The 13,877-nt window shown below is 41.9% G+C and overlaps 1 protein-coding gene across 2 annotated transcripts in view; it reads right to left on the bottom strand.

Annotated features, from left to right (window-relative positions):
- Positions 1 to 6,090: 6,090 nt before the first annotated feature.
- Positions 6,091 to 13,877, bottom strand: part of ALG8 (ALG8 alpha-1,3-glucosyltransferase) — a 111,999-nt gene continuing 104,212 nt past the window's right edge. For both annotated transcript variants that reach the window (XM_053708680.1, XM_053708679.1), the window contains 2 exons: positions 8,616 to 8,688; positions 6,091 to 6,398 (listed from right to left, as the gene is read on the bottom strand). In XM_053708680.1, coding sequence (XP_053564655.1) covers positions 6,167 to 6,398; positions 8,616 to 8,688 — 305 coding nt within the window. In that variant the 3' untranslated portion in view covers positions 6,091 to 6,166. The remainder of the gene's footprint in view (positions 6,399 to 8,615; positions 8,689 to 13,877) is intronic.

The raw sequence follows: 13,877 nt of genomic DNA, 5'->3' as shown, positions 1-13,877 counted from the left end.
GCTGGTCACATGGTCCCTCCTAGGCTCCGCCCACCCCAGTCATTCGACCGACGGACAGGAGGAATATATATAGGAGAAACCATATGGTACCGTGGTGACTGTAGTTAGAGAAAATAATTCATCAGACCTGATTAAAAAACCAGGGCGGGCCGTGGACCGGACACACCGTTGGAGAAAGTAATTTATCAGGTAAGCATAAATTCTGTTTTCTCCAACATTGGTGTGTCCGGTCCACGGCATCATCCTTACTTGTGGGAACCAATACCAAAGCTTTAGGACACGGATGAAGGGAGGGAGCAAATCAGGTTACCTAAACGGAAGGCACCACAGCTTGCAAAACCTCTCTCCCAAAAATAGCCTCCGAAGAAGCAAAAGTATCAAATTTGTAAAATTTGGCAAAAGTGTGCAGTGAAGACCAAGTCGCTGCCTTACATATCTGGTCAACAGAAGCCTCGTTCTTGAAGGCCCATGTGGAAGCCACAGCCCTAGTGGAGTGAGCTGTGATTCTTTCAGGAGGCTGCCGTCCGGCAGTCTCATAAGCCAATCGGATAATGCTTTTAAGCCAAAAGGAAAGAGGTAGAAGTCGCTTTTTGACCTCTCCTTTTACCAGAATAAACAACAAACAAGGAAGATGTTTGTCTGAAATCTTTATTAGCCTCTAAATAGAACTTTAGAGCACGGACAACGTCCAAATTGTGTAACAAACGTTCCTTCTTTGAAGCTGGATTCGGACATAAAGAAGGTACAACTATCTCCTGGTTAATATTTTTGTTAGAAACAACTTTAGGAAGAAAACCAGGCTTAGTACGTAACACCACCTTATCTGCATGGAACACCAGATAAGGAGGAGAATACTGCAGAGCAGATGACTCTGAAACTCTTCTAGCAGAAGAAATTGCAACCAAAAACAAAACTTTCCAAGATAGTAACTTAATATCTATGGAATGTAAAGGTTCAAACGGAACCCCTTGAAGAACTGAAAGAACTAGATTTAGACTCCAGGGAGGAGTCAAAGGTCTGTAAAAAGGCTTGATCCTAACCAGAGCCTGAACAAATACTTGAACATCTGGCACAGCTGCCAGTCTTTTGTGTAGTAAGACAGATAAAGCAGAGATCTGTCCCTTTAGAGAACTTGCAGATAATCCTTTCTCCAAACCTTCTTGTAGAAAGGAGAGAATCTTAGGAATTTTTATCTTATTCCATGGGAATCCTTTGGATTCACACCAACAGATATATTTTTTCCATATTTTATGGTAAATCCTTCTAGTTACAGGTTTTCTGGCCTGAACCAGAGTATCTATCACAGAATCTGAAAACCCACGCTTTGATAGAATCAAGCGTTCAATCTCCAAGCCGTCAGTTGGAGGGAAACCAGATTTGGATGTTCGAATGGACCCTGAACAAGAAGGTCCTGTCTCAAAGGTAGCTTCCATGGTGGAGCCGATGACATGTTCACCAGGTCTGCATACCAAGTCCTGCGTGGCCACGCAGGAGCTATCAAGATCACAGAGGCCCTCTCCTGATTGATCCTGGCTACCAGCCTGGGAATGAGAGGAAACGGTGGGAATACGTAAGCTAGGTTGAAAGTCCAAGGTGCTACTAGTGCATCTACTAGAGTCGCCTTGGGATCCCTGGATCTGGACCCGTAGCAAGGAACCTTGAAGTTCTGACGAGACTCCATCAGATCCATGTCTGGAATGCCCCATAATTGAGTTATTTGGGCAAAGATTTCCGGATTGAGTTCCCACTCCCCCGGATGAAATGTCTGACGACTCAGAAAATCCGCTTCCCAATTTTCCACTCCTGGGATGTGGATCGCAGACAAGTGGCAGGAGTGATCCTCCGCCCATTGAATTATTTTGGTCACTTCTTTCATCGCCAGGGAACTCTTTGTTCCCCCCTGATGATTGATATATGCAACAGTCGTCATGTTGTCTGATTGGAACCTTATGAATTTGGCCTTTGCTAGTTGAGGCCAAGCTCTGAGAGCATTGAATATCGCTCTCAGTTCCAGAATGTTTATCGGGAGTAGAGACTCTACCCGAGACCATAGACCCTGAGCTTTCAGGGATTCCCAGACCGCACCCCAACCCACTAAATTGGCGTCGGTCGTGACAATGACCCACTCTAGCCTGCGGAAGCTCATTCCCTGGGACAGATGGTCCAGGGTCAGCCACCAACGGAGTGAATCTCTGGTCTTTTGATCTACTTGAATCATTGGAGACAAGTCTGTATAATCCGCATTCCACTGTCTGAGCATGCACAGTTGTAATGGTCTTAGATGAATTCGTGCAAAAGGAACTATGTCCATTGTTGCAACCATCAATCCTATTACTTCCATGCACTGCGCTATGGAAGGACGAGGAACAGAATGAAGCACTTGACAAGAGCTTAGAAGTTTTGATTTTCTGACCTCTGTCAGAAAAATCCTCATTTCTAAGGAATCTATTATTGTTCCCAAGAAGGGAACTCTTGTTGACGGGGACAGAGAACTCTTTTCTTTGTTCACCTTCCATCCGTGAGATAGGCTAGAACGATGTCCGTATGAGCCTTTGCTTTTGACAGGGACAACGCTTGTATTAGAATGTCGTCCAAGTAAGGTACTACTGCAATGCCCCTTGGTCTTAGAACCGCTAGAAGGGACCCTAGCACCTTTGTGAAAATCCTTGGAGCAGTGGCTAATCCGAATGGGAGAGCCACAAACTGGTAATGTTTATCCAGAAAAGCGAACCTTAGGAACTGATGATGTTCTTTGTGGATAGGAATATGTAGGTACGCATCCTTTAGGTCCACGGTAGTCATAAATTGACTTTCCTGGATGGTAGGTAGAATCGTTCGAATAGTTTCCATTTTGAACGATGGTACCCTGAGAAATTTGTTTGTATGATCTTCAAATCCAAAATTGGTCTGAACGTTCCCTCTTTTTTGGGAACTACGAACAGATTGGAATAAAATCCCATTCCTTGTTCCTTTATTGGAACTGGGTGTATCACTCCCATCTTTAACAGGTCTTCTACACAATGTAAGAATGCCTGTCTCTTTATTTGGTTTGAGGATAAGTGAGACTTGTGGAACCTTCCCCTTGGGGGTAGTTCCTTGAATTCCAGGAGATAACCTTGAGAAACTATTTCTAGCGCCCAAGGATCCTGAACATCTCTTGCCCAAGCCTGAGCAAAGAGAGAAAGTCTGCCCCCCACCAGATCCGGTCCCGGATCGGGGGCTACTCCTTCATGCTGTTTTGTTAGCAGTGGCAGGCTTCTTGGCCTGCTTACCCTTGTTCCAGCCTTGCATTGGTTTCCAGGCTGGTTTGGGTTGTGAGGCATTACCCTCTTGCTTAGAGGATGCAGAATTAGAGACTGGTCCATTTCTGCGAAAGGGACGAAAATTAGGCTTATTTTTAGCCTTAAAAGACCTATCCTGTGGAAGGGCGTGGCCCTTTCCCCCAGTGATGTCTGAAATAATCTCTTTCAAATCAGGTCAAAATAAAATTTTACCTTTGAAAGGGATGTTAAGCAATTTTGTCTTGGATGACACATCCGCTGACCAAGACTTTAGCCAAAGCGCTCTGCGCGCCACGATAGCAAACCCTGAATTTTTCGCCGCTAATCTTGCTAATTGCAAAGCGGCATCTAAAATAAAAGAGTTAGCCAATTTAAGTGCGTGAACTCTGTCCATAACCTCCTCATATGGAGTTTCTCTACTGAGCGACTTTTCTAGTTCCTCGAACCAGAACCACGCTGCTGTAGTGACAGGAACAATGCATGAAATTGGTTGTAGAAGGTAGCCTTGCTGTACAAAAATCTTTTTAAGCAAACCTTCCAATTTTTTATCCATAGGATCTTTGAAAGCACAACTATCTTCAATAGGAATAGTAGTGCGTTTGTTTAGAGTAGAAACTGCCCCCTCGACCTTGGGGACTGTCTGCCATAAGTCCTTTCTGGGGTCGACCATAGGAAATAATTTCTTAAATATAGGGGGAGGAACAAAAGGTATGCCGGGTTTTTCCCACTCCTTATTTACTATGTCCACCACCCGCTTGGGTATAGGAAAAGCGTCGGGGGGCACCGGAACCTCTAGGAACCTGTCCATCTTGCATAATTTCTCTGGAATGACCAAATTGTCACAATCATCCAGAGTAGATAACACCTCCTTAAGCAGTGCACGGAGATGTTCTAATTTAAATTTAAATGTCACAACATCAGGTTCAGCTTGATGAGAAATTTTTCCTGAATCTGAAATTTCTCCATCAGACAAAACCTCCCTCATGGCCCCTTCAGATTGGTGTGAGGGTATGACAGAACAATTATCATCAGCGTCCTCTTGCTCTTCAGTGTTTAAAACAGAGCAATCGCGCTTTCTCTGATAAGTAGGCATTTTGGATAAAAGATTTGCTATGGAGTTATCCATTACAGCCGTTAATTGTTGCATGGTAATAAGTATTGGCGCACTAGATGTACTAGGGGCCTCCTGCATGGGCAAAACTGGTGTAGACACAGTAGGAGATGATGTAGTATGTTTACTCCCCTCATTTGAGGAATCATCTTGGGCAATATCATTATCTGTGGCAGTACTGTCCTTACTTTGTTTGGACGCTATGGCACAATTATCACATAAATTTAAATGGGGAGACACATTGGCTTTCATACATATAGTACATAGCTTATCTGAAGGTACAGACATGTTAAACAGGCTTAAACTTGTCAACAAAGCACAAAAAACGTTTTAAAATAAAACCGTTACTGTCACTTTAAATTTCAAACAGAGAACACTTTATTACTGAATATGTGAAAAAGTATGAAGGAATTGTTCAAAAATTACCAACATTTCACCACATTGTCTTAAAGCCTTAAAAGTATTGCACACCAAATTTCAGAGCTTTAACCCTTAAAATAACGGAACCGGAGCCGTTTTTCAATTTAACCCCTATACAGTCCCAGCTATAGTCTTTGCTAAGACCCAACCAAGCCCTGAGGGGAATACGCGTTCCCCAAGATTATAAATGTCAAATGTTAGCCTAAATCTGAATAATATGCACAAATAAAGCAATCGATTTAGCCCATAAAAATGTCTACCAGTTTTTTAGCCCATAATAAGCCCTTTATTCTGTTTGTTTGACTAAGAAAATGGCTTACCGGTCCCCATGAGGGGAAATGACAGCCTTCCAGCATTACACAGTCTTGTTAGAAATATGGCTAGTCATACCTTAAGCAGAAAAGTCTGCTAACTGTTTCCCCCAACTGAAGTTACTTCATCTCAACAGTCCTATGTGGAAACAGCAATCGATTTTAGTTGCTGTCTGCTAAAATCATCTTCCTCTTACAAACAGAAATCTTCATCCTTTTCTGTTTCAGAGTAAATAGTACATACCAGCACTATTTTAAAATAACAAACACTTGATAGAAGAATAAAAACTACATTTAAACACCAAAAAAACTCTTAACCATCTCCATGGAGATGTTGCCTGTGCAACGGCAAAGAGAATGACTGGGGTGGGCGGAGCCAAGGAGGGACCATGTGACCAGCTTTGCTGGGACTCTTTGCCATTTCCTGTTGGCGAAGAGAATATCCCACAAGTAAGGATGACGCCGTGGACCGGACACACCAATGTTGGAGAAAGTCACCATCTATATTTACCTTTTTACATAGTGCAAATTAGACTATTTTATCTCTTATCAAAACCTCAAGTCCTAGACCAGCAATTATTTAATTTTGCACAATTTCCTATTCTAGATGAAGCAATCTTCATATGCTCTGCATAATTCATAAATAATTATAAAACAATTCATAGTGTGACAAGATTTATAATCTTCAGCCAGCGTGTGTTAACAGCTCCCAGTTACCATTCCCCACACAAAACAAAACTTCTATAAAACTGAAATCCTCTGGGAGCAGCAAACAGACAAGGAATTAAAAAAAACTCTAAAAGCACAGAATGATAAACCACAGTAGCCTAACTGGATTAATTCATGTTGGCTCTGGCAAAAAGATTCTAAAGTCCTAGTCTATTTATGGTCCTTAAGGACGTGAGACATGTGTATTAACAGGTGAGGTGAGATCACCAGGAATGTAAAATCCCAATACAAAAAGATCGAAATTGTTGTAAAAAGTTTATTTAAAGATCTATTTACATCACACCTTTATTTTTGCCTTGGCCAGGAGATTGTCTTCATTGAGTCTTCTTCTTGGCAGCTGCTGATAAAGTAAACACAGAAATATACAGTCTAAGCCAAGCATAGCAGATACCCAACGCACAGTATACTGAAGTTAGCAGTAGTGGAATAAAAGGCAGGTGCCGATTCCAAGCAGTCCATGGGTAGACAACCTCACAGAACACTTCTAACGGCACCAAGCCACAGAGATACAGCACTTCCAGCCAGTTCAGCAGAGTTCCATCCTTCCTGTATGAGAGCAGAACATTAGAGAATTTATATTTATAATACACACACACAAAACATGGAAATGGGCTGCACTCTCAAACTGGACTGGGTACACATCCGATATCACTGTAAAAAAACTCACAGCTCTGGGTACTCAGAGAGCTGTATAGCTCCTAGTAACCCAGACAGTTAAAGGGACAGTCAACCCAAAAATTACTGTTACTTATTTAGATTAGTTAACGATCTTTACATCAAACTCTAGCACAATTTTCATCTAAATAAACTTTGGCAGAAAATACACTTACTAGATCTCATCTGGCCGTTTTGAAATGGCCACCTGACTCCTTCTCTGACGTCTCCCAAAAGCTTGCACTGCAGCACTATTACAGGATCCTTGCTTTCCTGCACGCTCCTTTCATTCAGTTCAGCGAGACACTCATATGGCACCCCCCTCACACTAACTATCTCCTCTCACTTCCTTTCAGCAGAATGTTCTGTCTGCACAAACACACCCACACACTTACGAGCGGCAGAAGTATGATGGAGAGGAAATGGTTGTCTTTATATAATTTTTACTAAAATATACGCTCAAACCAAAAGTAAAGACATGAATGGAAAAAAAATTGTTACTGTATGTTAACTATTCAAAATATGTTGTGACATTTGTATTGTAACGCTTCCCTTTGTTTCCTTTACACATGGTTAGCATTCTTGAAGAACAACATATACCGGTGTGGTGTATATAACGTAACATTTTCGGAATACTTATGTCTGCTTAGCTATTGGGTTAAAAAAAAAAAAAAAATACAACTCCAGTGATCCACGTGTGTTGTAAATTTCCGGAAGTGCTATGGGTGTAGTTGGCAGACGCTATTAGGAGACCGGTGTCACGTGATTATCAGGAAGAGCTTTCAGACTGGAAATCAACGGCATGAGACAGCTGGTATGAGGATGGCAGAGGTAGCTGGCATAAAAGAGCACAGGCACACTTGGTGAGGATGACGATGTGATTTCTACACAGACCGTCCGAGTGATACAAAGGGACCGTAAGTGCCAAGCTGAGGAAAGGACAGCTATTAGTGCTAGTCTAAAAGACATCTACATAATCAGTTGGTACGGAAAAAGGAGATTATCTGAGGGGGGAAAAAAAACAGTTTCTGCACAAGAGACAGTCGGACATGGACAGCTTGATAAAGCAGAGACAGTCTGGTGAGGCATAGTATTAGTGCCAGCCTGGGGAAATAGACTCCCAAAGTAACAGGCAAAGGGAGAGGCATAAATGAGTAGAGGGGCAAAAGAAAAGGACACGCCATGTACAAACTCTGATCACAGGACATGTCTTAGCTCGTCATCGGTCTCTCTTGCTTTGGCTGCAAGGGCTTCTCCTCTGCATAGGAATTTTTTTTTTTTTTACTCTGCCAAAGATGATGTAAAGATCGTTAATTAACTAATCTAAATAAGTAACAGTAATTTTTGGGTTGACTGTCCCTTTAAACCCTGACCAGCTTGGGTGCAAAGCCCATAGGGAAAATTACAAAACAAAATTAACACAAGAAAGTGACACTCGCTTGCAAGCACACAACATGATTAAAAGCAGCAAAGGAAGAGTTTGTTTTAAATTGCTCTTTCTGGAATGGGTAATGAGGCTTTGTTAAAATGCACTGGGAGCTGCACTCTGACTTCTCTTGGGAATCCTTTTGACAAATGTATTTTACAGTTATCTAATGACAGTGTCAAGTATCCAAGAACCTCAGGTGGTTTTCAGCCAAGCAAAAGGGACACTAAAGTCAAAATAAACTTATGACTCAGAGCAGCCATTTTAAGAAGCTTTCCATTTTACTTCTATTATCACATTTTGCAGTTTTTTTTATATTCACACTTTCTGGGGAACAAGATCCTACTGAGCATGTGCACAACAACCTCACAGGGTATACGTATACTAGTCTGATTGGTTGATGTCTGTCACATGATACAGGGGGCCAGAAAATGGGAGAAAAAATTAAATGTGTCAGAAAAAAAAGAATCTTATTTGAAATTCAGAGTAGGTGTTATTGAGTTATCTTAATTATGCAATTCTACTGTTTTAGTGGTCTTTTAACTAGTGTCTGTTTCTGAATGTGATCAATCTCTGCTGTAGGGGTACAATGAGAATTCAATACATGGCTTTGTATTTATGGTTTATCACACAAACTAGGTACGAGAAGGATGATCTAAAGAAAGCAAAGCAATAACATTTACCTGAACAGGGACTTCAAAGAAGAGATACTGAACACTGAGAACATCAACATCAGGAAGATCTTAATGGGGAGCTCTGAGAAACAAAAAAAAGGTTACATTATCATCAGGACAAAACCCAGTGCTATTAAAATTGCTTTCATTTGTACCTCTGGCTTCCTATATGGTATAAAAGAAACAGTAACTGTTAGACACTTGTTTTAAAAAAAAAAAATTACCCGGAAAATAATTCTAACAATGCAGAGCGCTGTCAATCAAAAATCAGACACATCGCACATATACAAAGCAAGAGTGCACGTTCCCTCTTCACCTGCATTACACATAGTTTGGCTCGAAGAGGTAAATTACTTTGCACTTGCAATCAGGGAGTCAATGCATAAAGCACTGAGAATCACTGCTTATAAAGCAGCCGACTACAACTATTGAGCATGCGCAGGACATGTGGTAACGTGCACGGTCTATGAAGAAATACGTTCTCTCTTCTGTTGGCTGCAGAGGCCAAGATGAAAGAATTGTTAAAGAGGCTTCATGGACGGCCAGGGGAGACCTAAACTTTAGTTTAGTTTTTTTAAAACAATAAAAGTGTAATGTTTACTGTCTCTTTAAGGGACATCAGGCTACATAAACAGCCAGCAAGAACAAAGAGGCAGCACCCGGAACTTCACAGGACACAATTAAAAGCAAAACGTTTAATAGGCACAAATGAAAGAGATGCACATCGTACACATCACAAAGAAAGGTCTGTCAAACATGTTTCATAGATTACATATTGTACTTTGTCACTGACCCATCGTGTCCTGTGAAGTTCCGGGTGCTGCCTCCTTGTTCTTGCTGGATATTCGTGTTGAAGCGTTGGAGTGCTCCTTTGCTTGGCAAGCACCGCTGACGTCATTCTTCTGAGACTGTTTGCCCTGAGAGCGTGTTGCGGAAACAGATTGACGTTAAGACGGCTGTGTCTCAGTGTGGGCTGCATACTGAAGTCGGAGACTTTTCCTTTGTTCTGGATATCCATAAACAGCTAACCATAGTGCATTTACATTGCTTGGTTTTCATTATTTTGCTTATTTGTAATTTACCACAGGTGCTGCACAGTGATCAAACAGTACAGGAGCTTATTTACAAGTCATCTGAATGTCCAAAGCAAAAAGGCAGCAAGTAAATATGCACAAGAGGGATTGCAAAGGATGTATCCCTGAACGTCTCTGCAATTGCAAAACTACTAACAAAATGACAGTTTTAAAACGCTTAAACATTTATTTTTCATACAGATATTTTTAAATGCAGTGCTTAAAGGGATATTAAAGTGTAAAATGAAAATGCTCCAATATGCACATTAATTAAACAATTGCTGCTCTGGAGCGGACTTTAACTACTGGGAGCTAGGTGAAGACATCTGGTGAGCCAATAGAAAGAGACCGATGTGTATCGCCACCGATCAGCAGCTAGCTCCCAGTAGTGCATTGCTGCTGCTTAGGATATGTACATATACTTTCTAACGACACGGTGAGTCCTCATCATCATAATTAATTTGGAATATATCTCCTGACCAGCATTAGGCGGCAAAGAGCACCACAGCAAAAACTGTTAAATACCACTCCCCTTAGCCACAATCCCCAGTAATTCTCTTTGCCTGTATTAGTTGCAAGGAGATGTTAGGTGTCTAAGATTTTCTTCAATCAAGAGTTTGTTATTTTCAAATCAGGACAAGATGTTCTGATCTTTGCTGAGGGTTTAGCCATAGTCCATATCAGTCTCTTCAGTAGAGCAGTGGTGGCCTCTTAAACTTTGTGAACTGCCTTCTGCCAGGCAGATACTTTTATGGCAAGTGCTACGTTATTTTACATGTTTTATTATCTAATATGTATTTGTGGCACTTAAACAGTTAATACTGTTTAGAGAGAGGGCTGTAATGCAGGGCACTGGCGAGGTTTATTTTATGGCTCAATAGTGTTTGTTACTTTCTGAGCGAGTGGCGGTTTGTCTATTATATTAGCAATTTTTTCCCTGGGAGGAGTTTATGTCTGGCCGGGAGGAATGTTACGCCTTCGGTGGGCAGGGCTTGCTGAGGCAGTAGTTTTTTTGCGCGCTCTCTTTTCTGGAAGTGCCAGAGAGATTTTAGGGCGGCTCTGGGCTGTGTGCGAGTTGCGGTTTTTCTGCAGAGAGGTTTACAGTCCTGATTGTTTTTGTTTCTCTCTGTTTGATCATCAGGTAGGCACTTCAGCAATCTGGCTGAGGTGTAGGTGCCTATATTTTTTGTTTGCTTTATATAAGTTGAAGTCTGTTGTCATTTTATAATGTTACTTTATCTTTTAAAGGGGTAGTAGTCTTTTTGGCTTCATTTTAAAAAGTTAAAAAATTTGGGCTATATTTTTTTGTATTTAGATGGACCAAGAGGCCCTGCAAAATGTTACTTGCACTTTATGTTTGGGGGCTAATGTGGAACCACCTATCCTTTTTTGTTCCTCTTATATTGAGAGAACATTACATTACAGGGATAAACTGAGTCTGAGCCATCTTTATCTAAGGAGGATGCTGTTCAGGGGCCTTCTGCTCAGGTGCAGCTTTGTCCTCAGGCATCCCTATCCTTGTCTGCCTCGCATGTAGTGCCCAGCGTTTCCTCTAATACTCCAGCTGCAGTTTCTTTGCAAGAAATGGCTACTCATATCTTCTGCGATTTCTGAGGCTTTATCGGCTTTCCCTATGTTGCAGGGGAAGCGTAAGAGGAAGTTTAAGAATTTAGAGGCCTCTGTTTCAGGAGTGGCCATCTAAGGTCTCTTCTCAGAAATCTGAGGAAGAGGATTCTTTTTTAGCATCTGAAGATGAGATTTCAGATTCTGATAGTTTAATTCCTTCTTCTGATGCCGAGGTTGTTTCGTTCAGATTTAAAAACTTGAACACCTCCGTTTGTTACTTAAGGAGGTTTTGACTACTTTGGATGATTCTAAATCTACGGTCGTAGTGACTCCTAAGAAATCTAGTAAGCTTAAGTATTTTGAAGTTCCTTCCTCGTTGGAGGGGTTTCGTGTTCCTGACCGTGCTTCAGAAAATATTGCACGGGAGTGGGAGAAGCCTGAGATTCCTTTTTCCCCTTTGCCAAGACTCTTTAATAGAATCAGCAATAGGAAACATCTTCTTAAAAATTGGAGAACGGTTCCTAAGGTGGAAGGAGCTATTTCCACTTTGGCTAAGAGAACTACTATTCCTATTGAGGATAGCTGTTCCTTTAAAGGATCCTATGGATAAGAAACTGGAAACTTTACTTAAGAGGATGTATGTTCACCAGGGGTTGCAATAGCAGCCTGCGGTGTGTATTGCTACTGTCACTAGTGCAGCAGCCTATTGGTTTGATGCGTTGTCTGATTCTATTCGGTCAAATACTCCTCTTGAGGAGATTCAGGATAGAATTAAGGCTCTTAAGTTGGCCAATTCCTTTATTACTGATGCTTCTCTTCAAGTCATCAAGTTGGGTGCAAAGATTTCTGGCTTTGCTGTTCTTGCTCGTAGAACTTTATGGTTAAAGTACTGGTCTGCGGATGTTTCCTCTAAATCTAAGCTTTTCTCTATTCCTTACAAGAGTAAGACCTTGTTTGGACCGGGTCTGGCTGAAATTATTTCTGATATCAAGGGAGGTAAGTGACATTTTCTCCCTCAGGATAAGAGAAACAAACAAAAATGTCAGTAATTTTCGTTCCTTTCGAAAACTTTTCAGCTAAGCCTTCCCCCTCTTCTGCCAAGCAAGAATAAGTCTTCCTGGAAGTCCAATCATTCCTGGAACAAGGGGAAGCAATTTAAGAAGCCCGTTTCTGACTCTAAGACAGCATGAAGGGTCTGCCCCTGATCCGGGAGCGGATCTTGTAGGGGCAGACTTTTTTCGCTCAGCCTTGGGTTCGGGATGTCTCGGATCCCTGGGCGGTGGACATTGTGTCCCAGGGTTACAAGCTAGAGTTCAAGACTTATCTTCCCAGGGGCAAATTCCTTCTCTCCAGGTTATCTGTAAACCAGATAGAGGCGCGTTCTTATGTTGTGTCCAGGATCTTTCCGATATGGGAGTTCTAGTTCCTGTTTCAATTCAGGAGCAGGGTCTGGGATTCTATTCCAATCTGTTCGTAGTTCCCAAAAAAGAGGGAACCTTCAGACCTAGTATAGATCTCAAGAGTGGGAACAAGTTTCTCAGAGTTCCGTCTTTCAAGATGGAAACTATTCGTTCCATTCTTCCTTTAATTCAGGAGGGTCAGTTCATGACCACAGTGGATTTAAAGGATGCGTATCTGCATATTCCGATCCACAAGGATCATCACATCCCACGGTTGGAATGTGAATTTAGGAAAAAGTTCCTTGATTCCGGCTACAAAAGTTGTATTTTTGGGAACCATCATAGATTCCCTAGAAATGAAGATTTTTCGGACAGAAGCCAGAAGATCAAAGTCTTGCTCTTCAGGCCTCTCCCCGGCCATCAGTGGCTCAGTGTATGGAGGTTATTGATCTGATTGTGTCAGTTATGGACATCATTCCGTTTGCTCGGTTCCATCTCAGGCCTCTGCAGTTATGCATGCTCAGACAATGGAACAGGGATTATGCAGATCTGTCTCCGCAAATTGTAAGAGATTATCTTCCGTGGTGGCTGTCTCAGGATCTTCTCTCCCAGGGAACCTGCTTCTGCAGACCTACCTGGGTGATCATGACCACAGACGCCACTCTGCTGGGATGGGGAGCTTTCTGGGGTTCATTAAGGGCTCAGGGTCTTTGGACTCGGGAGGAGTAGGTTCTTCACATAAATATCCTAGAACTGAGAGCAATCTTCAATGCTCTTCTAGCCTGGCCTCAGTTAGCTTCAGCCCAGTTTATCAGGTTTCAGTCGGACAACATAACTTCCGTGGCTTACATCAATCATCAGGGAGGAACTCAAAGTTCCTTGGCCATGACAGAGGTAGCCAAGATTATTCAGTGGGCAGAGACCCACAACTGTTGTCTGTCTGCGATCCACATTCCAGGGGTGGACAATTGGGAAGCGGATGTTCTGAGCAGACATACTTTATCCGAATCATGAAACATTTGATTTTTACTTTCCTATCCCTCTTAAAGAAACATTGAGAGACATGAAACCCAACAATTTCTCTCATGATTTAGTCGCAGCTTGCGATTTAATTTTTTTTATTTCAAACTTCTATTATCCAACTAGTTTCATTCTCTTGTAATCCTAGTTGAAAAGTATCCCTAGCTAGGTTTAGGAGCAACAATGCACTACTGGGAACTAGCTGCTAATTG

This window comes from Bombina bombina, chromosome 3, assembly GCF_027579735.1.
Source record: "Bombina bombina isolate aBomBom1 chromosome 3, aBomBom1.pri, whole genome shotgun sequence".
Taxonomy (NCBI): Eukaryota; Metazoa; Chordata; class Amphibia; order Anura; family Bombinatoridae; genus Bombina; species Bombina bombina.
This window is presented reverse-complemented; position numbering and strand designations above follow the sequence as displayed.